Source organism: Dermochelys coriacea, chromosome 11 (assembly GCF_009764565.3).
Source record: "Dermochelys coriacea isolate rDerCor1 chromosome 11, rDerCor1.pri.v4, whole genome shotgun sequence".
Classification (NCBI taxonomy): Eukaryota; Metazoa; Chordata; order Testudines; family Dermochelyidae; genus Dermochelys; species Dermochelys coriacea.
This window is the reverse complement of record NC_050078.2, coordinates 14,076,038-14,102,671: the sequence shown is the minus strand read 5'-3', so window position 1 is coordinate 14,102,671 and position 26,634 is coordinate 14,076,038. Positions and strand designations below refer to the sequence as shown.

At 43.9% G+C, this 26,634-nt stretch overlaps 1 protein-coding gene across 6 annotated transcripts; it reads right to left on the bottom strand.

The window, feature by feature from the left end:
* Positions 1–6,619: 6,619 nt before the first annotated feature.
* C11H2orf76 (chromosome 11 C2orf76 homolog) lies at positions 6,620–19,134 on the bottom strand. 6 transcript variants are annotated; one of them, XR_005295597.2, is made up of 7 exons: positions 18,808–19,085; positions 15,895–16,047; positions 14,743–14,793; positions 10,487–10,524; positions 10,270–10,351; positions 7,391–7,498; positions 6,620–6,805 (listed from the first exon to the last, which is right to left on the bottom strand). XR_005295597.2 is itself a non-coding variant. In XM_038421782.2 (6 exons), exons 1-6 carry the CDS (start codon positions 18,857–18,859, stop codon positions 7,470–7,472), a joined length of 405 nt encoding a protein of 134 aa, XP_038277710.1. In that variant the 5' UTR covers positions 18,860–19,085; the 3' UTR covers positions 6,620–7,469. The 6 variants fall into 6 exon arrangements, 4 of the variants coding, with proteins under 4 accessions (XP_038277710.1, XP_038277709.1, XP_038277711.1 ...); XR_005295598.2 differs by having other exon boundaries at positions 7,401–7,498; XM_038421782.2 differs by having other exon boundaries at positions 6,620–7,498.
* Positions 19,135–26,634: the final 7,500 nt, after the last annotated feature.

Genomic DNA, 26,634 nt, shown 5'->3' with positions numbered 1-26,634 from the left:
TTATAAGCACTCTTTATATGTTTCCATGCAAGTTATGATAGTAGATGGCACCTGCAAATCAACAGGCACTTTTATCAGTTCCTTAACTGAATCCTAGGCCTTAACAATCACTACTGCTTCCTAGCATATCAAATTTAATTAACCATTGCAGTCCCAATCATAGCAAGAAACATTACTGGTTTTCATCTTTGAAGTGTTGCCTCAAGGCATCCCTGATTCTTATTGCCCCACGTTGCACCCCTCTAATAGCCCTGATATCGGGCTGCTCAAAATCAGCAGCCAGGCATTCTGCCTTCACAGTCCACTCCAAGTAAATTTTTCACCCTTCCCTTCACAAATATTATGCAGTGTGCAACATGTGGCTATAACCATGGGAACATTCTCCTCACTAAGGTCTAACCTACCATATAGGCATTGCCAGCGCACCTTTAATCGGCCAAACACAAATTCAACGGTCATTCTGCACCTAACTGAGCCTGTTGTTGAACCACACCTTGCTGCTATCTAGATTTTCCATGTACAGCTTCATGAGCCATGGCATTAAGGGGTACACCGGGTCTCCCAGGATCATTGGGCATTTCAACTTCCCCTATGGTGATCTGGTCTGGAAAGAAAGTTCCTGTTTGCCGCTTTCTGTACAGGCCAGTGTTCCTAAAGATACAGGTATCATGCACCTTTCCGGATCACCCCGCGTTGATGTCAGTGAAACGCCCAGGATGATCCACAAGCACCTGCAAAACTATGGAGAAGTATCCCTTCCGATTGATGTATTCCGTTGCAAGGTGATCCGGTGCCAGAATTGGAATATCCATGCCATCTATTGCAACGTTTCTGAAATGCAGCTACCATGGCTGCATGTGGCCACCAGGGGATTTTTGTGCAGCCACAACAGCCTCCTAGGCGATGATGGTGGGGCGGGCAAAGCCCCTCCCTCTCCTTGTTGCTCCTGGATGCACCACCCTGCACTGCCTCTAGAGAGAGGTGGAGCGCAACGCTGCAGGATCAAGGTGAGTTCTTGACCCACATTGGGGGGAGGGGGTTTGGGCAGCAGGCTCCAGCGGCAGGACTTCAAGAACCTGGCCATGCGGCCCCGAGCTCTGACCGCAGGACGGTGGATACTGACACACACACACACACACACAAGCACACACAAACAGCTCTGGCTACACAGCCCTGGCCTCCAGCTGCAGGGTGTCAGCCTGTAGCCCCTGGTTGCAGCTGCATGGCAGCAGGCACTGGCTCCCAGCTCCAGTCCTGGGCTCCAGCTGTGGAGTGGCAGGCACTGGCCACAGGCGCCGATCCCCAGCCCCAGCTGCAGGGCAACGGGCTCCGAACACAGGGCTTTGGGCACCAATCCCTGGCTCTGGCTGCAGGGCAGCAGCAGCTGCTGACCCCCAGCTCTGGACCTAGCCTCCAGTTCCGGCCGTGCAGTGATGGGCACTGGCCCCGGGCTCCAGCCACATGGCCCTAGCACCTAGTGCTGATCCCCTGCCCCAGCTGCATGGCAGCAGGTGCTGACCCACAACTCTGTTCCTAGGCTCTGGCCACATGGACGTGGTGGCAGGAGCTGGCCCTAGGTGCCAAACCCTGGCTCTGGCCACACAGCAATGAGCACTGGCTCCAGTCACATACAGGCAGCACTCACTCCTGGTTCCAGCCATGTACTCCTGGGCTCCGGCACCCAGCTCTGGCTGTGTGGCAGGCACTACCCTGGGCGCTGACCCACAGCTCCAGCTACGTGGCAGCGGGATTCGATCCCTGGCTCCAGCCATGCAGTTGCCATCCTCAGTTCTGGGTTCTGGCTGCAGGCACTGAGCCCTGTCCCTGTCCCCACAGCAGCAGACACCAAGCCCTGGCTCTGGCCATGCAAGAGTGGGGCTCATTGCCCACCCCTATTGCTCAGTGCCCCTGCTGCCTCCCCTGGCAACACATCCATCCTACCATCACCTCTGGCCCCTCCCCTTTTGGCCCCCCCATCCAGAGCTTAATGGGTTCTGGGGCTTGCTGAGAAAAGTGATATTAACAAACATGCAAGTATCACTTTTCACAGCAGACTTACTAGCTATTTGTGAAAGGTGTTATTGTATGTTTGTTAATATCACTTATCACAGCCTCACAGGTAGCTATTAAGTGTGCTGTGATATTAACAAATACTACTTTTCACAGCAAGCCCCAGGACCCACTAAGGCAGAGATCTCAAACACACAGCCTGCGGGGTTATTTTCTGCGGCCCGCCAGCTCCCCACGCCCCCTCTCCCCCCGCCTTTACCTAGAGCGACTCCGGCCCGGCCCGGCGTGCACCAGGGGCAGGGCAGGCTCCCCGCCTGCCTGCCCTGCCCCCGCGCCGCTCCGGGACCTGCGGGAGGGGTGGCACATGGGTCTGTGTTTTGCCCTGGCCGCGCCTCCAGGTACCTCCCCCGAAGCTCCTTTTGGCCACAGTTCCCCATTCCCAGCCAATGGGAGCTGCAGCCAGGGTAACACACAGACCTCTGTGCCCTTCCCCCCCCCCCGGTTCTGGCTGCTTCCTGGAGCAGCATGGGGGCAGGGCAGGGCAGGTGTGTGTGCCAGGTCCCCCGATGTGTGCCAGGCCGGAGCCCACCCCCCAAGCCCTTCCTGCACCCCAACCCCCTGCCCTGAGCCCCCTGCCGCACCCTGCACTCCTCCTGCACCACCTAGGGGCAGCGAGGGGGCGGAGTTGGGGTGGGGATTTCGGGGAAGGGGTTAGAATGGGGGCAGGGAAGGGGTGGGAAGAGGTGGGGTAGGGTCGGGCCTCATGGAAGGGGCGGAGTGGGGGCAGGGCTGGGGCAGCGGGTGCGGGGGGTCAGTGATGCAGCCCTCAGGCCAATGTACTAGTCCTCATATGGCCCTCGTGGTCATTTGAGTTTGGAGACCCCTGCACTAAGCCCTGGATGGGGGAGGCAGCATTATTTTTGTTATCGAGTCTCCCAAAAAACCCTACAAATACACATTACAATGATTTGGATGTGAATCTGTGCATATTTAATTGTTTTTCCTAAAGTTAATTAAGTATTTTAGGAGGAAAGTGTCAATGCGGCCACCAGTGAGAGCTGGTGGCTGCACTGTGAGGCCACCAAAAAATTTGTTGCAAGAACCCCTTGTCACCCCTCTGCAGTGAGGGAAACCCATTTCTGCAAATCCATCCACAATTTCACACACATTGCCAAGAGTCGTGGCCTTTCACAGCAGGATGTGACGAATGGCCTTGCGTTAACACAGCCCCAGCAGTCGACTTCCGCGCTCCAAAATGGTTCACGACCAACCGGTAGCAGTCTGGAGTCACCAGCTTCCATACTGTGATCGCCGTGCACTTCTCCACTGAGAGGGCAGCTCTCATTCAGGAGTCCTTGTATCGCAGTGCTGGGGAGAGCTCACCACACAGTTCCAGGAAGGTGGCTTTCTGCATCTGAATGTTCTGAAGCCACTGCTCATCATCCCAGACCTGCATAACAATGCAATCCCACCACTCTGTGCTAGTTTCCAGAGCCCATAAGCGACATTCCACTGTGATCAGCTGTTCCGTGAATGCCAAAAGCAATCTAATGTTGCTGCTTTCCATGTCAGACACTGCGTCAGGCACCTGTGACTGCCATTGCCTTCATAACTTCAAGAATAACTCCACTGCTATTCGCGATGTGCTAGTGAGAGCTAGCAGAGCAGTGGAGATCAGCGCAGGATCCATTCCTGCAGATAGATGTGGCAGGGCAAGCAGAAAACAAGGGACGTTGAAAATTTTGCAAACTGAAGACGGGAGCACATGGAATGCTGGGACGGAAAGCAGTGCATCACGGGGCACTGAGCCCGGATCCATGATGCACCATGATCACCTGCGCCTTCCCACAAGACCTAGCAGTAGAAGCGGGAGAGCTGCACTGTGGGATAGCTACCCACAGTGCACTGCTCTCATTGCCGATGCAAGTGCCACAAGTGTGAACACGCTATGCTGCCAGTGGAAGACAATGTGAACACACAACAGCAATGTTCTTTAAGCGTTTTTTTATCAGCGACCAAACTCTCTGTGCAAAAACTCTGCCCGTTTTTTTCTGTCCCCGTGTAGACATAGCCTAAGTGTTTACAGCAATCCTGCTGCCACTAACTTCCAAGAGAGCCCAGTATTTTCTTACTGATGTGACCAAGCATGGACAAGTACAGCATGTCCTCTAATCACATTCCCACCCTGTTGGCTTCAAGGATCCCTCTTCCTCAAGACCTGAAGTCAGTTTCCTGACTACTGGGCAAGGACAGGAATCCACAGCTGTTCTAGACCAGTGACAAGTGCTACATGCTAAAGGTTACCTGCAAATATTTTTTCAAATGAACTAATTGGAAGGTAGTGTGCTGAATGCCCCCAAAACCAAAAGAGGAGCATTTGTCCTTCTCCATTCAATACTTGCACATCTCTTATAAAACAAAATAACTTTCAGAGGGTAAATCAGTTCCCCTAATTAACGCTGACACTGTACAACATACCTCAGACTCCTCCTTGAAGATCTGGGAAGGTGTCTAAGCCAATTGGGAGCATTTAACATACCCATTATAAATATCCATGTCAGCAATTTTTTCTTAACAAATAGAAAAGCAGCATCAATGTCAGGAGGTAACAGAATTGTCTCTGGAAAATTCAGATGCCTGCATAATCAAGGTTTGCAAAAGGTATTTTAAGCGAACAAAGTGACAGTTTTAATGTGTAAAAATTAGGACAGTTGAAGACTGGTTTTATATCCAGCTGACTAGATATAACTGAGAATTTATTCAGCCAGGCACCATTGCTCCTGATGGCAATTCCTTCCCATTCAAACTTCCTCTTTGGTCCCACTACGGACATCTTCCCACGTCAACATCTAACTAAGCCTCCACCTCCTGATGACATTTTTCCCCAGGTCTGCCCTCTCCCATTGCAGCTATCCTTTCCCAACTATTGTGATCCATACAAAGTCCTGGATCTGTTTCTTCTGCAGGAGGGTCAGTTCATTCCACCATCCATCAGACGGTAAACCTCAGGCTGATTTAAAATCAAAGCAACTCAAGATAAAGACTACAGTTCTGTTTGTTTTATAGTTTAATTTAGAACTGGTGAGAGATGACACATTGATAGCCCTGGAAAGTAAAGTCCTCATTATTCCCACAATGACTAAGAGCACAAGCAAAATCAGTATAAACTAGCCCACACTGTCATGGGGAAAATCACCTTTGATCAGATGTTAGTTCAATCTCTGTACCCATTTAGTCAGGGCCTCTGCTAAGACCACAAACCAGGGTACCACCTGTGGTGGTGGTTTCTTGTGAAAATGAGCTGACCATTCCATAAGGAATTGGACAGAGACCTCTAACTCATTTCACACTGGCGACTGGAAGTAATGGATGCCAACAACTTTTGTTCACCACTCAACTGCTAATCACACTCAACTGCTCCAGAATCAAACCAGCTTCCAGCGATGAAAGGCCCCATATTCCATTACCAGTCCTCTCTGTATTCTGTTCCAACATTCTCAGTTTGAATAATAAGTCCTGGTGATTTTCTATGCCTTTTTTGGAAGACTAAAGTTCTTTAAAGAGCTGGTGAAAGTAACACAAGTAGAAGAGTATTTCAGAAAGAGTCACAGTATACAAGCAGTGTTCGAGAGAATAACAAAAGGCTCTGTCATGCTATTGTACAGCACAGCCCATGAAGTGCCACTGCCTTATCCCCGCAATTTCATGGAACAGCAGTATTAACTCTTCCTGGAGAGCAAGTTTATCTAATCATTCTAGGATGACTATTCTACTTGTTCTTAATTTGGTGAATGTAGCAGAAGAATATGGAAGTTCCAGGAACTAATAGATTGTGACACTATGGCAGTATTCATCTCCAAGAAAGTGGGAAAGAATTGCTCCCTGTCATGGAAACAGCTGCCCACAGACTGTGCCTCCCCTCAATAGAAACGCAATCATTCGGGTTTTATTTTAATACTGAACTGAACCGAGGAGCGATCACTGGCTTTCACACCATTTGGAGAAATGCCTGATGTCTGCTTATGCATATTGATGTCACACAAAGTCAAGTTGCTACACCTTTCACCAAGGCATCTCTGTGAAATGATGCTAAAAACAGTCAGGCTGGTCCTTGAACACAAAAGCTTCCAAACAGTTATTTGTCTGTTTCATCACACTAAAAGGGGCTGGAATATAAAGGAAAGCATTCACAACTGAAGAATATGAAACCTGAATCAGCCTGCACCATTAAAACAAGACAGACTGAACATAAGATGAGTGAAATAAAGCTATTATTTGTAACCTAGGGATTCCATCACTAAGCTCTTTAAAATATCCAGTGAGTTGGTCATAAAAAGTTTCCTTTTTCCATAAAAAAAGGATACCATTATGATGGGATTTTACATACATAGCTAACAACTCTTTTATACTTAATGCACCACTGTAGAATCACACCACCAGAATGTGTGTTACAGGTCCAAGTTCATCTATACTGCTTACATTGTAAGATGTAAGGGGGAGAGAGGAAATATATGAAAGGAAAGCAACTTTGTGGTCATTGATTTTTCCCTCCTGGATCTCAGCATCCTGAGAGAAATGAGTTTCTATAATAAAGAAATTGCTGCATTTGTGAGGCAATCCTCTAGGATTTATTGATTAAAAAAATCATCTCATTAAACAGAAAAAAAAAATTTTTAACAGGTATGAGAAAACAAAAAAAAACAGGTCTCTTGGGATCGTCACCAGGCCGAAACAGGATTAGCTTTGTAGTTTCTGTAATCTTCTTCACAGAAGAACGCTAACTCAGTTTCATTTGCTGAAAGGGATAAAAAATAAATATTCAGCGTGCCCAATAAAAGCATATGCTTATTGTATTAACCACATAGCAGCCTATTAACATTAATTAGAACCTCAGAATGCATTTGGTGCCTTTTTGGTTAAAGGCAATCACTAGTCACCACATTGTTTATTTTTACGTTAGACCCAATTACCATTTGTTTTAGTCTGGTTAAAAAGAACTAGAACATTGGCATATAAATGTAAACAAACATCTGCAGAAACCTTCAAGACTAATTTCACCAAAGTCTACAAAACGATTTGGACAACCTAGGAGATTGCACATTTATTCTTTCTAGAAAACAACGAAGCTTGCGTTTTTTTCAATCCATTATTCAGATAAGGAGGGAGAAAAAACCTCTTTTTTTCTGAAATTAGCCTGCAGGTATAATAATTTAATACTTGGAGGATTAGTAGAATATTTTACAGATCACTTTACATTTTCCCTCATGGCCCATCAAAATATGTGTCTGAAGAAGTTAATTTTTTGCCCTGCTAATGATTAATTCATAAGGCTTCAACAATATGCAAAGTGAACGACACAAATTGGCTTCTCCAGCAATACCTTCAAATACCTCTAATTATTCACAGGGGATATGGCACAGCTAAAGGACCCACAAAGGTTCAGAGCAGTCACAATTCTTTCAGCCCAGCAGGTCAAGGACTTCCTCTTCTAAAACAATAAGTCAGCAACATTACTAATTCAGAGTGGAGACAAATCTGATGGAAAACCTTCACAATTATTAAACATGGAATTTTTTAAGGTGCTGAGCCAATAAATTCTGCATTTGCTTTTTAAATTAAACCTGAATTTAAAAGTCTGCCTGTCTTATATAAAAGGAGCAGGAGAGGTTTTAGAATCTTGACTTGGAAAAAGACAAGATTGTTTGTTTGCAATGAATGCTGAACACTTTATTAACATACATCCTTGCTCTAGAAATAGGCACACATTAACTTTGCTGACCAGATAATAGCTGTAATAATAATCACCACCACAGAGAATTTCCTAAAGATGCTCATCTAATAGCCTCATAATTTACATCTTTCCAGCCCAATCCTGCCAAATGCTAAAATCAATCCTTTGGAGTTGAGGAGGGTGCTCAATACCTTACAGGATTGGGCTCCTGGCTTTTTTAAAAGGGAAATTCTAGTGTTTGCTTCTAGCAAATGTTGTGCAGCCTAGATATTTAAAATCTAAACATATCAATGGGAGATTTGAAATTGATTTCAATGGAGGCAAGTTCAGGACCAGAACTATTGTCACATTATATTGTGCATCATTTATTTTGTTTATTCTTTATATTATCATAGTGCCTAAGAGTCTTAATCCTGGACCCCATTGTGCTAAACACTTGTACAAACATAGAACGGAAACAGTCCCTACCCCAATGTTTTTATTACTTACCAGAAATGCAAATCTACTCTAAACGGATAAAAATCCGGAGTTGTCAAAGGTCTTACTACGTTATTGCTTCTGTAAGTCAGTGGAAGAGAGCTTTTCACACTGTGGTAAACGTTAATATATCAGAACACAAAAACGGCTCTTCTAAAACCTCAAAACTTGGCAAGTCTAAGAGGATATTCCACATTACACAGCAAGAACTTAATTCTACCTCATACAGCAGTCAGGAATTGATGCAGTTAGCATTTGTTGTAAGTATATAATTAACTTGAATAATTATGGAGGTATCATTTTAATTATTTTTCTTCCATCCTTAAACCATTCCCTCCTCCCCTACATTCAGAGAAATAAAAGCAGTCCAGTTTATCGCAGTTTGTTTTCAGAACAAGATTACTCTGATGTGCTGATAATTTACCGAGATTGCATCAAGTTATACCACCACTAGGACTATGGTACCTGTTTTAAAGGTAGGAATGTACAATAATTCATCAATGCTGTCTTGGAGGAGGACAGCGCTAGAGGAGATCAGCTCTAAGCAAATATCTGCCACTGTTTCCCAGCCCCTTGCCTAGACTTCTAAGCCAGGCTACCTCAAGTCTTAGGTAGGTAAGACTCATGCTGACAAGAGGCATATACTAACTAAATAAGACTCTGAAGTCTTCAGACTGCCAATAACCCTCCTTCCTGAAGAACTGGTTTTCATCTGGGTTAAAAGGATTGAGTTAGCAGGGAAGGCTAAAGAATGACTTATTATTAATATTCAACAATATTAACAGTTCAACAGTTAATATTCAATAGTAATGCCCAGTTCTCTATAAGGCCTTATATGGCAGCCCATTGAGCTAGGCACAGTACATACATATAGTATGAGAGTTTCCTCTCCTCAGAGAGATTACAGTATAGAATAAGGGGTAGCGGGCAAAGAGGAAAGGGGGAGATTACAGTATAGAATAAGGGGTAGTGGGAAAAGAGGAAAGGGGGAGAAACTAAAAGTATCAGGTATAAATGCCAAGGAGAAAGGGGAATTGATCAGTGTGGCCCAATGAGATTAATCAGGAGTAAAGAAATGAAATCAAGAGAGTATTTTCTGATGTTCCATTTATTTTTTCCAATGGTAAGATTTATAATGGTCTCCTAAGGAGAGTGGAAGAAGCACCACTGATTGAAGGATTTTAAACTAGATCAGAAAAAGTGCTAAATAGTATTCTGTAGGGGAATATCCTGCATTGACTGGAGAGAGGCTAGGCGGCCTAATGCTGAATGGGTTCTTCCATTTCTAACGCCCTGTGATCTTTCACCCAGAGCGTAAGATTGTTGTGCACCAGATTTAAATAAGCGACATCCTAAACTAACCAGTGCCGTCTCAAAGCCTGCAAATTAGGCCTTCAAAGTCTCAGCTGCTCTGCTGCCACATAATCATTTTTGCATGGAGCCAAAATGATATCCAGTGACTATCATTTGACATACAAATTTGACATACATAGGCATTTCTTTTCGCTATTAGCACAAGACATGCGCCATATGCATTCTTTTGTCAGAGAGCAAGGACTCAAGTTGATTTTAACCACATGCTATGTTCAGCTCACTTTCTAAATGATATTATTTGTGCTGCCCTGTGCAATTTAAATATTGTGTTGCACATTAAACAAATCTAATCTCATTTCATTATTCCACACTGGTTCCACTACTTAAACTTTGAACCAAAACATCAGTTTAAATGTTACGGATAGGTTATTAGTACTATGTCTGCTTAATCTTATCTGTCAATCATTTAAAATTACCCTCAGCAGAATTCTAAGCATTCCTTCTAAAAATCGCAATTTGCATTCTGAGCATTTGGAGTGCACATACCTGCTGCCCTCAGCCCAATGATGTGAATGTACATTATCCCCCCTTCTTCCCTGGATAATTATCAGGTAGTGTAAAGAGCATCAGGAATAGCATTTACTTTTCAGCAGACTATCCAAACATAATCAGACAGTTACCAGTATAATGACAAGCACAATGATCAGTACCGTCAGTCAATATAAAGGTACTCCTACCTACTCCAGCTGCTTTCAAAGTGCTGTCTTCTTTTAAAATAAGTTTGTCATCATCCTCCAAACTCACTACAAGTTCATTGGTCTAGAAATAAGTAAATAGGAATATAAAGATAAATGCGGATTTTATTAGCTTTGCCATTATGTTCTCTAGAAACGCATAGATCTTGCTGTATACACACATAAAAGGGGGTGGGGAAGGAACAGATAGCAAATGTACCTTAGATCCATGTGCTTGGTGAATAATCTTCATTGTATCTGGAAGAAAATACAAAACTTCCCTTAAGATGTGGTTCATTACACTGGACAATGGCACGGTGACGGTTCCATGTTTGTCATCTCTTGAGGATTTTCAAGTGTTCTCTCTTCAAAAAGGGAAAAATAAAGCTCTCTCCACTAGCAGCTAGCCCTGCAATCTAAACCTGAAATCTGAGAATCAATCTAGGTTCTTTTCTTCATGGGTATTACCACCTGTGTTAGAAGTTCTATCAGGCAAATTAGGGTGTCAAGGACATTTACGCCATCCCATTGTCTTCATCCTATGCCCGCCATGATACCCATTCAATCTATCTTCAGTGAGGAAGGTGATTGGAATTTAATAAACAAATCTGTTGATGCTGCACAAGAAGAAAGAGAACCCAATTTGCTCTCCCACAGTGTTGGCTCTGCTCTGCTAGCAGGAAAAAAAAGTAGTAACAACTTAATTTTGTCACTTTAAAATAAGCAGAGATGGCAGAACGCACACACAGGGAGCAGAATCAATAAAAGGGATGCCATTGTTACATACACAGGCATTTTAATATAAAAGCAGAATTCCAACACATCTATGTTTGAACAAACTCAAAATAGGACACGAGTGCTTTTTCAGCAAAGGAGCTAGGAACTTGATGCTATTTACCTACTTGTAAGTCTAGAGGGGGGAAAAATGTGGACTAGAGTAACTTTCAAATTGGCATGACTGAGTATTCAGAGCTCTGGTACAATAAAGATCACATTCTCAATTAGAGGTTTGTTGACAAGGCTTTAATCCATGAAAATACACATCACTTCGGCCCATTTTGTACGTTGTATTCATCGCATTTAAGGAGAGTTGGATTGCCTTGCTCTCCCACTGCAAAGGTCACTAAAGAGGCAGATTTAGTATACAGTGCCAGTTGCAGTACTACCCATATATCTTAGAAGCAAAACATGCATTAAACAACACTTACTGGAATCTTACCAATACACACAGGTACTGCAAGAAGACCAAATAATCACATTGAAAACATACTAAGCTTTTATCTCTGGGAAGTGAACATGCGAACTATCAACGATCTTTACTAACCTCAGCCAGCTCTATACCCCAATGAATGGAGTCCAAAAGCAACCTACTGGTTTTCAAATCCTAGTACAACTTCACATCTCCATTCTCTGACCTGACTTCTTACTTACCCATTCAGTCTCTGAGTCACTCTGGATTTTATCTGTTCACAGCTCCACCACTGACCACAGACATTTTTGCATTTAACCATTTGCCCTATTAAGGAAAGGCTGTTCCAGCTCCACCATGTAGATAAAATATCAGCCTCTTCAAATCCGGGCTAAAGCCTCACCTCCTCCCATTTGCTTTTGATAACCATTTTACCCCAAACTCACTTGAGCACATAAATAAATTTTACCTTGTGTTTCTAGTAACAGGCCTTTTGTGACTGTTGATATAAAATATTGTCATGAGGTACTAAACTGTAATGAATTCAGATGACAATTCTTTGTATTATTTGTATTGGGTAGGGCCTAGAGGACTCCACCAGTTTGTGTTTCCATTGTGCTAGGCACTGTACCGACATGTGGTAAATGACAGTCCCTGCCCCCAAAGTGTTTACCATCTAACAGACAAAACATGACATGTGTAAGACAAACAAAAGGCTGGAGGGAATGAAGTAAAAATAATGGGATGCTTTAGTACAGACTAGATGTCTGCACAATTTGTAGATGGAGTAATCCAATCAGAAGCAGAAATCACAGCTTGCAACCTGCCCAGCCATTATCAGATGACAGTTCTCTGTGGGAAACACGGTAGGGGTGTGTTTTAAGGAGGAATTCGAAGGAGGATAACATGGTGGCTTTGCCTCATATGCACAGGAAAAGGTGAAAAAGGGAAAGAAGCAGACAAGTGGGCGACCAAGGCTGACACCGTAGGTGCCACACAGGCAGAGTCAACTTAACAGTAAGATGACAGTAGGATGGATAGATAGGAAGAAACTAAACAGCGAAGGGTTCTGACAGTGAGAACAAGAATTTTAGGTAAAATGCAATGGAGAAGGTTGAGCCAATGAGAGACAAAGAGGAGGGGGCTTTAGTCCAAGTGAAGCGCCAAGAAGGTGAGTTTGACAGCAGCATTTTTAATAAACTTGAGGAAATGAGGCAGCAACAGTCAAGCCAGACTGGAGGAAATTGCACAACTTAGACTGGAAGCTCTTTGGGGTAGGCACCACCATTTCATTCTGTTTTTACAGCGCCTAGCAAAATGTGCTCCTGGTCCATGACTGGGGCTCCTGGGTGCTACAGTAATACAAAGAAACATATAAGTCAAGGTGAGGGGCAAGCAGGGTCTAGATGGGATGAGTCAGAGTGGGGGTAAGGTTGGCCCCTTGTGATGCTGCCCAAGAAGCAGCAGCAAGATTTGTACAGTGATGGGCTGAGAGAACCAAAAGGAGGCAGAGTTACAGGAGAAGCCCAGATTAAAGGTCCATGTGATGAGGAGGATGGTGGTGCTACCCACTACCATGGTAGAGAAGTGAAGGAGAGAAAGTAGGCCTCAGAGGAAAGATCAGCAGCTTTGTTTTGATTCCTTACATGCAAACTCAGCATGACTGACATCTAAAGCTGAGAGGCTAAGGCTGAACTAGTGTAACAGGAATCAAACTGCTGCACTGGTGTAGTTCTGTTCCCTTGATTGTACAGTATTTTGTTCAGTCCTCTGAGCAGCAATTAGCCATATGTCCACAAGCACATGCGCAGAGCAAATCTCCCCGATGCTAGACCAAAAGTTGTGCATGAACCTGCAGGTATATCACAGCATAAAGAATAAAATGATAGCACGGGTCTCCTTCATTTGCCACCAAAGGGAAGAATGGCACTCCAAAGACAAATGTTTCAAATCTCTAGAATTGTAAGTCCTTAAACAATACAATATTCACATCTATCCTCTATATTCAGAGAAACAAGTTGAAGACAGAGACATTAACAAATTAAACTCCAATCCCCGAGACATTTCCCACTTGCTCCCATTTTGCACCTCCTGATTCCCCATCAGTGTGAATGGAGAAACAAGCCCTATGCCAGTTTAGTCTCTTGATATAGGTGTGTAATTCCCAGCACCATTCACAGGAATTATATGTGCGCCCCACACAGGGAGATGCTTTATCAGTGTGGTAGATGTGGTTTGCTAACTCCACCTTGGACAGAGGGAGGTGGGAATGGCATTGATGGCAGAGAGGTATCTGTAAGGAGATAGGTTTATGGAACAGGTCATCTTAGGACAGGTTTATGTCTCAGGGAAAGTGTTTTATTGTCATTTGAGTTATTCTTTATGCTGTATACCTGTATGCCCTGCTGTCACCCATTGCACCACTTTTGCTGTAGTCACCAAACAGCATAATTAAAGCCAAATCCCAGAAAAGGGATAAATCTGGACTATATAGAGCGAGTTCTATTCAAAGTATGACGCTCTCCACCTGCTTACACCAAGGAAACTTGCATGTGAGCCGCATTACTTGCAAAAATTATTAGAGCACAGAATCAGATTTAAAATTTAGCCCAGGCTATTTCATTCCATTTCATTTCATCCCAAATTTACATTTAGGAGCTTTCCTATTTATCTGAGCCGTTTTCCTCCTCCTCTTGTTTAATATTATGTAAATTCTTTAAGTACATAAATCTAAATATTTTCCACTCGGTGCCTTTAGCTCCTTCTTGGCCATCCCTTGTGACCTCACAATTAGTAGCTGGATATTGAAATGCATAAGCACGAAGAGGACTGTGATTTCAAAGTACTGTGGGTCACAAGCTGCTTTGCAGAATGGGAACAGAGTTTAAAAGGCACTTACAAAAATGATAAAAAATTAATATCCCAAAATGCCTTTGCCAATTAGCAGCAGAATGAGTAATGTGCTGCCTAATTCTGAAGTGAATACAGAAGTTCATAATAATCGTTGGGTTTTGTAGACACAAGATGTAAAGCTAATGGTGTGTGTATGACATTCGCAGTAGGGCTGTGCCAAATTAATCATTAGCTTGACTAGTTGTTTCCCTGAAAGCAGCTGCAAAAGTGTGTGGGTGTATGCGGGGGCATGTGTGTGTGTCGCAGCTCCTTTCAGGAAACTAGTCCTGACTTACTATATTTAGATGGAAATAAATGTAATGCAGTTAAATCACATGAGAACTGGTGTAACATACTGTACACACATTTCTTAAAGAATAAGAAAAATTACATACCATATTTGTATTTTTTAAAGGGAGGTGGAAGTCCTGTTCTTAAAGACACATCTATTAAAAATAAAGAGACTACATGAAAAGGATTGTAACAATTTTCTTTTTATATTTTTAAATGATTACTTCATGAAGCTTGCACTCTGAATTTGAACTTTAAAATAAATCTCAAATCAGGAAACTTGTCTTAGCAACAAAAGTTGAAGAGCAATTGGTACAACTCTGAGCCCAGATCCTGCAAATTCTATGGTACACTTTACTTGTGTGAGTTGCCCCATTGACTTCAGTGGGACTACCCATATGTATAATGTTAAGGAAAGGTGTGCAGGATCAGACCCTGGAAGTCTGATCCTCCAAAGCTCTACTGTCATGTATATCCTATTAACATTTTCATAAGGGCAGAAGTCCTGCATTCCCATTTGCAAATTGCCCCCAAACAACTGACACACAAATGAATCGAATGTGGAAAAAGAGACTGCTAACCAGCTCCCAAAAGGAAACAGCACTGCTGAAAATTAGCCCCTTTATGGGCTCAATCTTGCTTGGTGCTGAGCAACTCCAGGAGATGCTGAGTGCCTGTGTGCATTTCTGGCTGACAGAACTCAGCCTGGAAGAAAACAAATCCCAGAGCACACACTCATATAGTGGTACCTTCCATCGTCGAAAATAACTACGCAGAACACTTTCTCCCCATTCACGTGAGACCCCCTTTGCTTTCCCTCTCTGCCAAATACTGGTGTAGCCCCTAGTCATGTGGGAACAGTGACCAGAGATTCGTTAGATGGCATACGTCCCTAATGCTTTTTGAGTAGCTGCCCGACAATGCAACCCATGCAACTTGGTCCAGTGAGCCAACTGCAGCACAGCCACCAGTCTTGCCATGACTGATCATGGGGATTTCTAGTGCAGTGCAGAGGGTGGTAATGCCTACATGTAGTTGGGCATCCTCTGTGGGATCAAGGGCCAAATCCCCCATGGATCCCTGGCTTCCCAGCCCCTGCACCGTTCATCCCCGGCAGCCCAAAGGGGAACATGTGGAGCTGGCAGCTTTAATGGAGCCACAAGAGTTTTCCCATTCATTTGCTCCTCTACACCTGCTTACGCACAGACAGCAAAGTATAGGAACAAAATGAGTGTGTAAGAATAACAGTGCCTTACCATTCCTTACAAATGTAATGAATTGCTTTACAGTTTGGTCCAAGTTAACTCCATGATACACCACCGGTCTGAAATTACGGTGCTCAAAGGAGCGAACCAGGCGAACAGTAATGGCTGAGTTTTCCGATGACATGTGAATTAACTGCGAACACCCTAGAAGACATTAAAGAGAGTAATTACTGAGTTATCACTTTGTACAAATATAACAGCTAAAATAACTAGATGCAGTTGCATTCATCTGACACTCCCAAAGAGCTAAAAATGTACAAGATTTTAAACATACTGTTCCCTCACTTTAGGCCCAATTCTGTACCACTTTTGCCATGACTACAATGGGAGCAAGAGCAGAGCCATAGCCTCCTCACTGACACAGGTTTGTCCAGAATGTTAAGGGTAGAATTTGACTCTTTATGTCAGATGGCCCAGTTCTGCAGTTGTTCCATGTACAGAACTCCCACTGAGAACAGTGGCAGCTCCATGAATGAGCCACAGGGTCAGGCCCTATATTAAGAAGAAAAAAAGGATTGCAGAAAAATGGTTTAAAGCTGTGCGATACATGTTTTGCTTTTAATTTATTTGTAAGTCCAAGTCACTGAAAAGTCTGCCTGTCCTCTATGACCTAAAGGATAGAATTTGACACCATAAACAAAAATAAAAGCTTATTTATAATACATCAATATTGCACAGACACATCAAATAGAAAAATGCCCGTGCTACTACCTAAGGCTCATCTTTACATCGTATAACAAATTAAAATTAAAACCAACAAAATAATGGTGATGAAAATAACATATGTCATTTTTGTAGGGATTACAGGGCAAAATTCTCCTCTCATTCACACTAGTATAAATCCAGAGTAGGTTTACACCGCTGTAATTGAAGGCAGAATATGGTCTGGTAGGTGGTGTTTTTTTGGCTTAAGTCTGCTTTTCTCCCCCTCTGCTCCTTTAAGCAAAGTCAGACAGAGATTTTAGTTGAGCACCTCCATAGTCAATTTCCTGTCTCTTTAGCCAGCAAAGCTGTTTCCTACCACTGATAACATCCCCAGTTTTCAGTGGTAGATGCTCTTCCATTTCTGTTAATTCATTAGCTTTCTGCAACAATGACACTGGGCCACAGCTTCAGTGCCAGGAAGTTTGTCTTTAGCACAGAGCTACATTTCAACTGCCTTTGCAGTTGTCTCCAACTATCTGCACAATATTTTTGCTCTCTCTTGCCATTCTATTTCTCTCTTACCTATTTATTTTTTATGTATTTGTTGCTCTCCAATAACTAGAAAACTTCTATATCTGAAATGTTTTAAATTCTTTATTTAGTTTTATTAGTCAATCATAGATACTTATTTGGTCCCTATTACCGTAGTATCTGAGCACCTCACAATCTTTAATGCACTTATGCTCACAACACTACGAGGTCGGAACGTGCTATTATCCAATGGGGATCTGAGGCACAAATCTGCTATGTCCCAAGTAAGTGTACTAAACTCCTGAGCTATCCTTCTTCTAAGTAATTCACAGGGCTTCACTTCCATTTTTGTCTGGACGGGGATCCTTCTCTTCCCTCATTTTACTTAACTTTTGTGGGTGGGGGGAGGAGGTAACATTTGAAGTTACTGACCCAAGTTCTATGCCTGAAGCACAATAATCAAGTTAAAACACAGAACATCATCTCATTTATATAACATATACATACAAAAACACATTATTTTGTATCTGAAAAGAGAGTTTTTTAATTATGCTAGCAAGAGGTGAACATTTTCCTGGTCCTTCTCCACACAGGACCAAAAATTGAAAGACCCTTAGCACAGAGAAGGACCCTACAGGCAGCTCCCTACCCATCACACACACCCCAACTGCTCTTCATCCCCCCGCGCCACCACCCACTGTAGGCAGCCTCCAATTTGCTACAGGCAGTCTCCCATCCCTCATCCCCCTGACCTGCTTTGTCACTGTCATGTACTCCTTGTACACAGTAGGTTGTAGGACTGCTAGTAGTAGGTCAGGCTTCTATACCAGATTAAGGCTACATCTACACTGCCACTTTCAGCGCTAAAACTTTAGTTGTTCAGAGGTGTGAAAAAACACCCCCCTGAGCGACAAAAGTGTTAGCACTGAAAAGCGCCAATATAGACAACACTTTATCGCTGGGAGCCCAGCGATAAAGCTACCACCGCTCGTTTGGGGTGTTGTTGTTGTTTTTTTTATCACTGGGAGATCTCTCCCCCGGCGATAAAGCATGTGTACACTGCCCACGTCACAGTTCTGCCGCGGCCACAGAGTAATGTGGGCAGAGTAGACATACCCTTACTCTGGCTATAGAACTTCCATCATGGAGATACAAGCAAGTAATATGTTCTCTTAAAGATATTTTAATGTAGTGTTTCTCAAACTCTTTGATATCAGGGACCGGCTTGCTGTCTTCCTAAACTGTGTCAGGGAGATTTCAAGGACCAGCACCAGTCCACAGACCAGTCCTTGAGAAACACTGCAGTTCAAATACTAATGTTTAAAGCATTTCTGAATATTACTGTTAGCATCTCAGGAAAGGTATTTTACACACAGTGCCATGTAGTTGCTGAATAGTATAATACAGTTTAACATTCCATTACATCTCCCATTTTAAGTTTTACATTCCTACCATTTATAAAAGTTACACTATCATACTATCTCTAAAGTCCAGTCTCTCTGAGTCATACTGGTTTTCTAATTACACAACACTAACAAGTAACAACTTGGTCATCTGGTTGTCCATTAGTTGCAATGATTATATCTAATCAGTTTTGAATTTTTGAGTGATCTTCTTTTTGTTCTGCATGAACCATCTGTAAATTTCGCTCTGTTGATTGTTCCTTCTGAGGAACAAACTGGAATGTCAACAGTTTCTGTTGAACTTTCCATTATCTGTCTCACTCACATATGGTCTGGACAACATATTCTTTTTCTTTACAACAGCTGGAGTTGACCATCCTTTTTCTCCATCCAGTTTGACACAAACACAGTCATCAGGTTCCAGATCTGGCAGCTCTCTGAATGACGTCAGCTATAGAAGTGTTCATAAACTCCTTTTGCCTTTTTATCCAGTTTGGTTACTGTCTTCACACCTAGAGATACAGGAGAACCTCAAACTTACAAACACCTCGGGAATGGAGGTTGTTTGTAACTCTGAAATGTTCACAGGTTTCAGAGTAGCAGCCGTGTTAGTCTGTATTCGCAAAAAGAAAAGGAGTACTTGTGGCACCTTAGAGACTAACAAATTTATTAGAGCATAAGCTTTCGTGAGCTACAGCTCACTTCATTGGATGCATTTGGTGGAAAAAACAGAGGAGAGATTTATATACACACACACAGAGAACATGAAACAATGGGTTTATCATACACACTGTAAGGAGAGTGATCACTTAAGATAAGCCATCAGCAGCAGCAGGGGGGGGAAAGGAGGAAAACCTTTCATGGTGACAAGCAAGGTAGGCTAATTCCAGCAGTTAACAAGAATATCAGAGGAACAGTGGGGAGTGGGGCGGGGGGCGGGAGGGAGAAATACCATGGGGAAATAGTTTTACTTTGTGTAATGACTCATCCATTCCCAGTCTCTATTCAAGCCTAAGTTAATTGTATCCAGTTTGCAAATTAATTCCAATTCAGCAGTCTCTCGTTGGAGTCTGTTTTTGAAGCTTTTTTGTTGAAGTATAGCCACTCTTAGGTCTGTGATCGAGTGACCAGAGAGATTGAAGTGTTCTCCAACTGGTTTTTGAATGTTATAATTCTTGACGTCTGATTTGTGTCCATTCATTCTTTTACGTAGAGACTGTCCAGTTTGGCCAATGTACATGGCAGAGGGGCATTGCTGGCACATGATGGCATATATCACATTGGTAGATGCGCAGGTGAACGAGCCTCTGATAGTGTGGCTGATGTGATTAGGCCCTATGATGGTATCCCCTGAATAGATATGTGGACAGAGTTGGCAACGGGCTTTGTTGCAAGGATAGGTTCCTGGGTTAGTGGTTCTGTTGTGTGGTTACTGGTGAGTATTTGCTTCAGATTGGGGGGCTGTCTGTAAGCAAGGACTGGTCTGTCTCCCAAGATCTGTGAGAGCGATGGGTCGTCCTTCAGGATGGGTTGTAGATCCTTGATGATGCGTTGGAGAGGTTTTAGTTGGGGGCTGAAGGTGATGGCTAGTGGCGTTCTGTTGTTTTCTTTGTTGGGCCTGTCCTGTAGTAGGTGACTTCTGGGTACTCTTCTGGCTCTGTCAATCTGTTTCTTCACTTCAGCAGGTGGGTATTGTAGTTGTAGGAATGCCTGATAGAGATCTTGTAGGTGTTTGTCTCTGTCTGAGGGGTTGGAGCAAATGCGGTTATATCGTAGCGCTTGGCTGTAGACAATGGATCGAGTGGTATGATCTGGATGAAAGCTAGAGGCATGTAGGTAGGAATAGCGGTCAGTAGGTTTCCGATATAGGGTGGTGTTTATGTGACCATCGCTTATTAGCACCATAGTGTCCAGGAAGTGGATCTCTTGTGTGGACTGGTCCAGGCTGAGGTTGATGGTGGGATGGAAATTGTTGAAATCATGGTGGAATTCCTCAAGAGCTTCTTTTCCATGGGTCCAGATGATGAAGATGTCATCAATGTAGCGCAAGTAGAGTAGCGGCATTAGGGGACGAGAGCTGAGGAAGCGTTGTTCTAAGTCAGCCATAAAAATGTTGGCATACTGTGGGGCCATGCGGGTACCCATCGCAGTGCCGCTGATTTGAAGGTATACATTGTCACCAAATGTGAAATAGTTATGGGTCAGGACAAAGTCACAAAGTTCAGCCACCAGGTTAGCCGTGACAGTATCGGGGATACTGTTCCTGACGGCTTGTAGTCCATCTTTGTGTGGAATGTTGGTGTAGAGGGCTTCTACATCCATAGTGGCTAGGATGGTGTTTTTAGGAAGATCACCAACGGACTGTAGTTTCCTCAGGAAGTCAGTGGTGTCTCGAAGATAGCTGGGAGTGCTGGTAACGAAGGGCCTGAGGAGGGAGTCTACATAGCCAGACAATCCTGCTGTCAGGGTGCCAATGCCTGAGATGATGGGGCGTCCAGGATTTCCAGGTTTATGGATCTTGGGTAGCAGATAGAATATCCCAGGTCGGGGCTCCAGGGGTGTGTCTGTGCGGATTTGTTCTTGTGCTTTTTCAGGGAGTTTCAGAGGCTCGTTCACCTGCGCATCTACCAATGTGATATATGCCATCATGTGCCAGCAATGCGCCTCTGCCATGTACATTGGCCAAACTGGACAGTCTCTACGTAAAAGAATGAATGGACACAAATCAGACGTCAAGAATTATAACATTCAAAAACCAGTTGGAGAACACTTCAATCTCTCTGGTCACTCGATCACAGACCTAAGAGTGGCTATACTTCAACAAAAAAGCTTCAAAAACAGACTCCAACGAGAGACTGCTGAATTGGAATTAATTTGCAAACTGGATACAATTAACTTAGGCTTGAATAGAGACTGGGAATGGATGAGTCATTACACAAAGTAAAACTATTTCCCCATGGTATTTCTCCCTCCCGCCCCACCCCCCACTGTTCCTCTGATATTCTTGTTAACTGCTGGAATTAGCCTACCTTGCTTGTCACCATGAAAGATTTTCCTTCTTTCCCCCCCCCCTGCTGCTGATGGCTTATCTTAAGTGATCACTCTCCTTACAGTGTGTATAATAAACCCATTGTTTCATGTTCTCTGTGTGTGTGTATATAAATCTCTCCTCTGTTTTTTCCACCAAATGCATCCGATGAAGTGAGCTGTAGCTCACGAAAGCTTATGCTCTAATAAATTTGTTAGTCTCTAAGGTGCCACAAGTACTCCTTTTCTTTTTTCTGAAATGTTCGTAACTCTGAACAAAACATTATGGTTGTTCTTTCAAAAGTTTACAACTGACCGTTGACTCAATAAAGCTTTGAAACTTTACTATGCAGAAGACAAATGCTGCTTTCCTTTTAATTTTTAGTAGTTTACGTTTAATACTGTACTGTATTTGCTTTTTCGTTTGTTTATTTGTTTGTCTCTGCTGCTGCTGATTGTGTACTTTCAGTTCCAAATGAGGTGTGCGGTTGACTGGTCAGTACGTAACTCTGGCGTTCATAACTCTGAGGTTCTACTGTAGATTCTTTTCCAAAGTTGGAACAGTAGTTCTGGCTTGTCTTTCCATCAGGAGTTGTACTGTACCAGTGGCTGCTATCAGCGTTCATCTATAGCTCAGAAGCTCAACAAATGAACCTTCCTGTTTTAGGATTTTCTTGGCTGTCTGCTAGCCCTCTCAGCCTCTCCATTCACTTGTGGGTAATGTGGGCTGCTAGTAATATGGTCAAAATCATATTTCATTTGGAATTACTTAAATTCCACTGTGGTGAACTATGGTCTGTTGTCCATCACTAGTTGTTCTGGAAAATGGAAATAAGCAAAAGTGCACTTCAGTTTCTTGATAATACTGCAAGATGTTAGGTTTTTCAAGTACCTTATTTTTATGTAGCTAAGAAAATAGTCCACCATGATCAGGTAATTATGTCTTCTGAATTTCCATAAATCTGCAACTAGTCTCTTTCAACATCTGCCTGGTAGAGGTGTTGTTATTAAAGATCCTTTGTGTGGTTAATTTTGCAGCATTCACATGCAGATACTTATTCTTTATGTCTTTGCTGATGCCCGGCCACCACATTGACTGGCTGGCCCAGTCATTGCATTTAGTTAATCCTTGGGGACTTTGTGGATGAAGTTTAGGATATTTCCTCTCACTGCATTTGGAATTACAATGCAATTCCCTTTAATCATTTGTCAAGTTGATTTGCTTAATTGTCCACGTACCACAAAATAATCTCTGGTCACTTCTTCTAGATATTTGGGCCAGCTGGCCCTCATGTAACTAAGAATTTGTTGAAGTTGCATGTCTGTTGAGATTGCTCTTTGTAGCTGGTATAGTATCTTTTCTGACACTGGTCTGTATGCCTCCACAGCATCCACATATGCCTTTATGCCATCTCTGAGCTCACAAGTAGTTGAGTATGATGCTGGCCATGATAAAGCGTCACTACCAGATTTTTCACAGGAACATATTTAGCAATTGGGTTAACTCTCATTAACCCTATCAATAGACATTGCCATCTCAGCAGTGCTTGATCCAGGTCTTTTCTGCTGATGAAGGTTGTAAGTGGTTTATAGCCAGTTATCACCGAAAAATAATCCAATCCATACAGATACCTGTAAAAATTCTCACCTGCCCATATGCTAGCCAAGCATCCTTTTCAATCTGTTCATATCATTTGTCCACTTCTGTGAGTGAGCAAGAACAAAATGCAACTGGATTCCATTCAGCTCCATGTTGTTCCAAGAATATAACACCTAGGCCATAGCAGCTTGCATCCACACTGACCATTGTGGATTTGTTCACATCATAGCACTTGAGAACTAGAGCTGCTGAGATCATTTCTTTTACCTTTTTGAAGGCAATTTCTTGATTTGTCTCCCCTAACCAAGATGTGTTGCACTTTAACAGTTCATTCAACGGTTTTGTCACTGTACAAAGGTCTTGGAGGTATTGACCAAGGTAATTTAGTATGCCCAGTACGCATCTCAGTTCCTGTACATTCTATTCTCAAATTGGATTCAGTTTCTCATGGCTAGGACCGATTCCATCTTTGTTTATTGTCTGTCCCAAAAACTCAGTTTGGTGCAGGCAGAAAATGCACTTTTCCTTGTCTAGCTGCACTATTGATTGACTGATTAAGTTTAAAACTTTGTTGAGGGTTTTGTTGTGCTCCTCCATCGATAACACATATATCAAAATATTCATGAAAACTACAACCACATTTGTGTAAGTTCTGCCATCTTTCTATGGAAAATTTCAGGTGCACTTGTAATCCTAAAATGTAATCTTTGAAAGCAAAATCTCCCAAAAGGTTCGATAAATGTAGTCAGTTTAACAAACACTCTTTTTGGTTAAAGCAATTTGCCAGAATCCATTCACGGCATCCAGCGTGGAGAATACAGTAACGCCTTTCACTTTGGGGAGGAAGTCATCCAGTGTTGGGAGGATGTATTTTTCTCTCATAACTGCTTCACTATGTCTTTTTATAGCCACAATAATAAACTGGATTTCATAGGGCCATATGTATGGATTTTCAGTTTTATTATTTTCTGATTTTGTTTTTCTGATTAAAAAAAAATTTAAACCCATCTTTATGGTTTTTTAAATCAAAATTGTAATTGTGTCTTTGAGGAGGGGGACATTGATGCTGCATAAAGGAGCAGAGGCAACATGTGGGGGGACATGCTGGGTCACCTACCCCCAGATTTCTTAGGATGCCTCCGGCTGGGATGCCCACCAGCAAGAAGGCAGCACTCCCTCTGGCAGCAGCATGTATCCGAGTAGCCACGTGAGGAGGAAAGAAGCAGCAGAACAGCTGGCTGCCAAATGAGCTCCTCCAGGTCCCCACTAAATGGGGCTGCTTTTCTTCCCTGCTGTTGGAGCCCCAGTGACTTTTGCCTGCTTTGCAGACCACCCACTGAGGTGAGTCAGGGAGTGGGACAGAGACAAAGTGTGGGACTTCCGCAGCAGGGAAGGAGAAGCAGCAGCTGTAGCAGGAGTGGTGGGGAGGAACTCAGCCGGCAGCTAGCCACCCTGAACATAAGAATGGCCAGACTGGGTCAGACCAAAGGTCCATCCAGCCCAGTATCCTGTCTGCCAACAGTGGCCAATGCCAGGTGCCCCAGAGGGAGTGAACCTAATAGGTAACGATCAAGTGATCTCTTTGCTGCCATCCATGCTACCCATCCTGGCTAAGGAATGGTGTCCCCAGCCTCTGTTTGTCAGCTGCTGTTTCCCCCGCCACCAACAATGCAGGGACACAGGGTAAGTGCTGCTGCCTTCTCGCTGCTGGGCATCCCAAGAACCTTTCATTTGTGTCCCCCCACTAGCCACGGCTACATGATGCCTCTGTAAAGGAGCATGAAGAGGTTCTTTCAAATGAACCTATGTTCAATTGTGGAATGAATACTTGTATCGACACAGCATCTTGAGGGAATTTTGGCATCACATTAGGGAGAAGCTGATGTCCCCGAGGAACTGACACAGCAAGGAATTGAGTTCTCAGAAGCTGCCCTTAAATCTCAAATGCTGGCCCTTCTCCCCTAACCCCTGCAATCCCTTGTGGCCCTAGCCACCTGCACTTCCTCCCCACACCACTGGTCTCTTACCTCCAGTGGCTGCACGTAGCTCAGCCATGCAGCCCGCCCTGCCTGCCTGTCACTGTGGTCCTAATGCCGGTGAGAGCCTGGATTCCACTCTATGTTTCAACACTGCCTCTTAATGTTATTTATATTCAGTCTCCTTCCAAAACTCCAATACCAAATACTCCAAGAAGTTCTGCCACTTTTCTCATTAGGCCTATCATGGCTTCCATGCTGAAGCTGAGAAGGTTGTTGGTGTTTGGCCCTTTGATCATATACACTCTGAATGCAACGCTTTTGTCTTTGTAAGTTGTTTCTATGGTCCATACACTTCACAATACCTCCAGGGCTAGTCAGGATTGTGTCAAGCGATTTCAGCTCTGGGAGGACTTCAAGGTGATTATACATCCCTTCTGGCATGACTTTCACATCTGCTCCTGAGTCAATTTTAAACTCAATGGTCTTTCCATGAATATTCAGTTTCACTCTCTAGGCAGGCTCTGTCATCACACTTGATAGAGCCCAGAAACAATGGCTCTTGACTGCCTCAGTACAGCAAACACCTGCAAAATGCCCATATTTTGTGCATTTGTTACATCTTGCACCTTTGGCTGAACACACATCTTATGGGCTAGGACTTTTTCCATATGCTGTGCATTTAGTCTGAAAGGTTTTGTAGTTAGCCTGTGTATAAAGTCAAATTGGTCTTTAATTATAGCTGCTATGAGATGTGTTTATCTGTAAGGCCAATAACCAGTCTACCTCTGATATTTTCATGTTTTATAGCCTTCAAATCAGAACTTTCTGCCAAGGCACGCAATAAAAGATTCAACAGATTTCCCTCCGTCTTGACTTCTCTGGCAAGCACACACCCTTTCACACCCCGCATTTCTCTGAGGTATAAAGTAGACCTCAAGCCTGGCCAGAACTCTTTCGCGCTTATCTTTGTGACTGTGGTCATTAAAGGCAACAGATTTAAAGTTATGCTCTGCCGACTTCCCCGGAGCAGAAACGGAAGACGACATCGGGACGCCCGCAGGTTCCAGGTGGCGTTTAGCAGCAATGTCCTGCCCTCTGCCCGCCCTGGGGCCGCTGAGCTTCCGGGGGCACGGAAGAGCCTCAGGCCATCGAGCCTGCAACCCTGGCTACCCTCCTGCGTCACGGGGGGGGGGCCCTGTACTCCTCCCACGTGACAGGCCGCGAGGACGCTGCAAGCCCCTCAGGCCTCGGCTCCAGACTCCGACTGGCCACCGCGCTTCCCTGGAGAGACGCGTTTGCCCCGCCCCCACGGCCGGCCATGTGACACACAGCACCACCCACGGCCTGGAGGTTGTACTACAGCCACCATCACTGCCCCGCCCCCACCACAGGCCCGCCAACCGCCACACTCCCCTGAGCTCGCGCTCCCACGCCCCCTGGCCCCGCCCATCAAGCAGACGCGGCCCCCCTCAAATCTTACTGCTCTGCTCTGCCCGGGGCACTTCCGGCTTTACCGCCTTCCCACCATCCGGCCGTGTCACGTGGC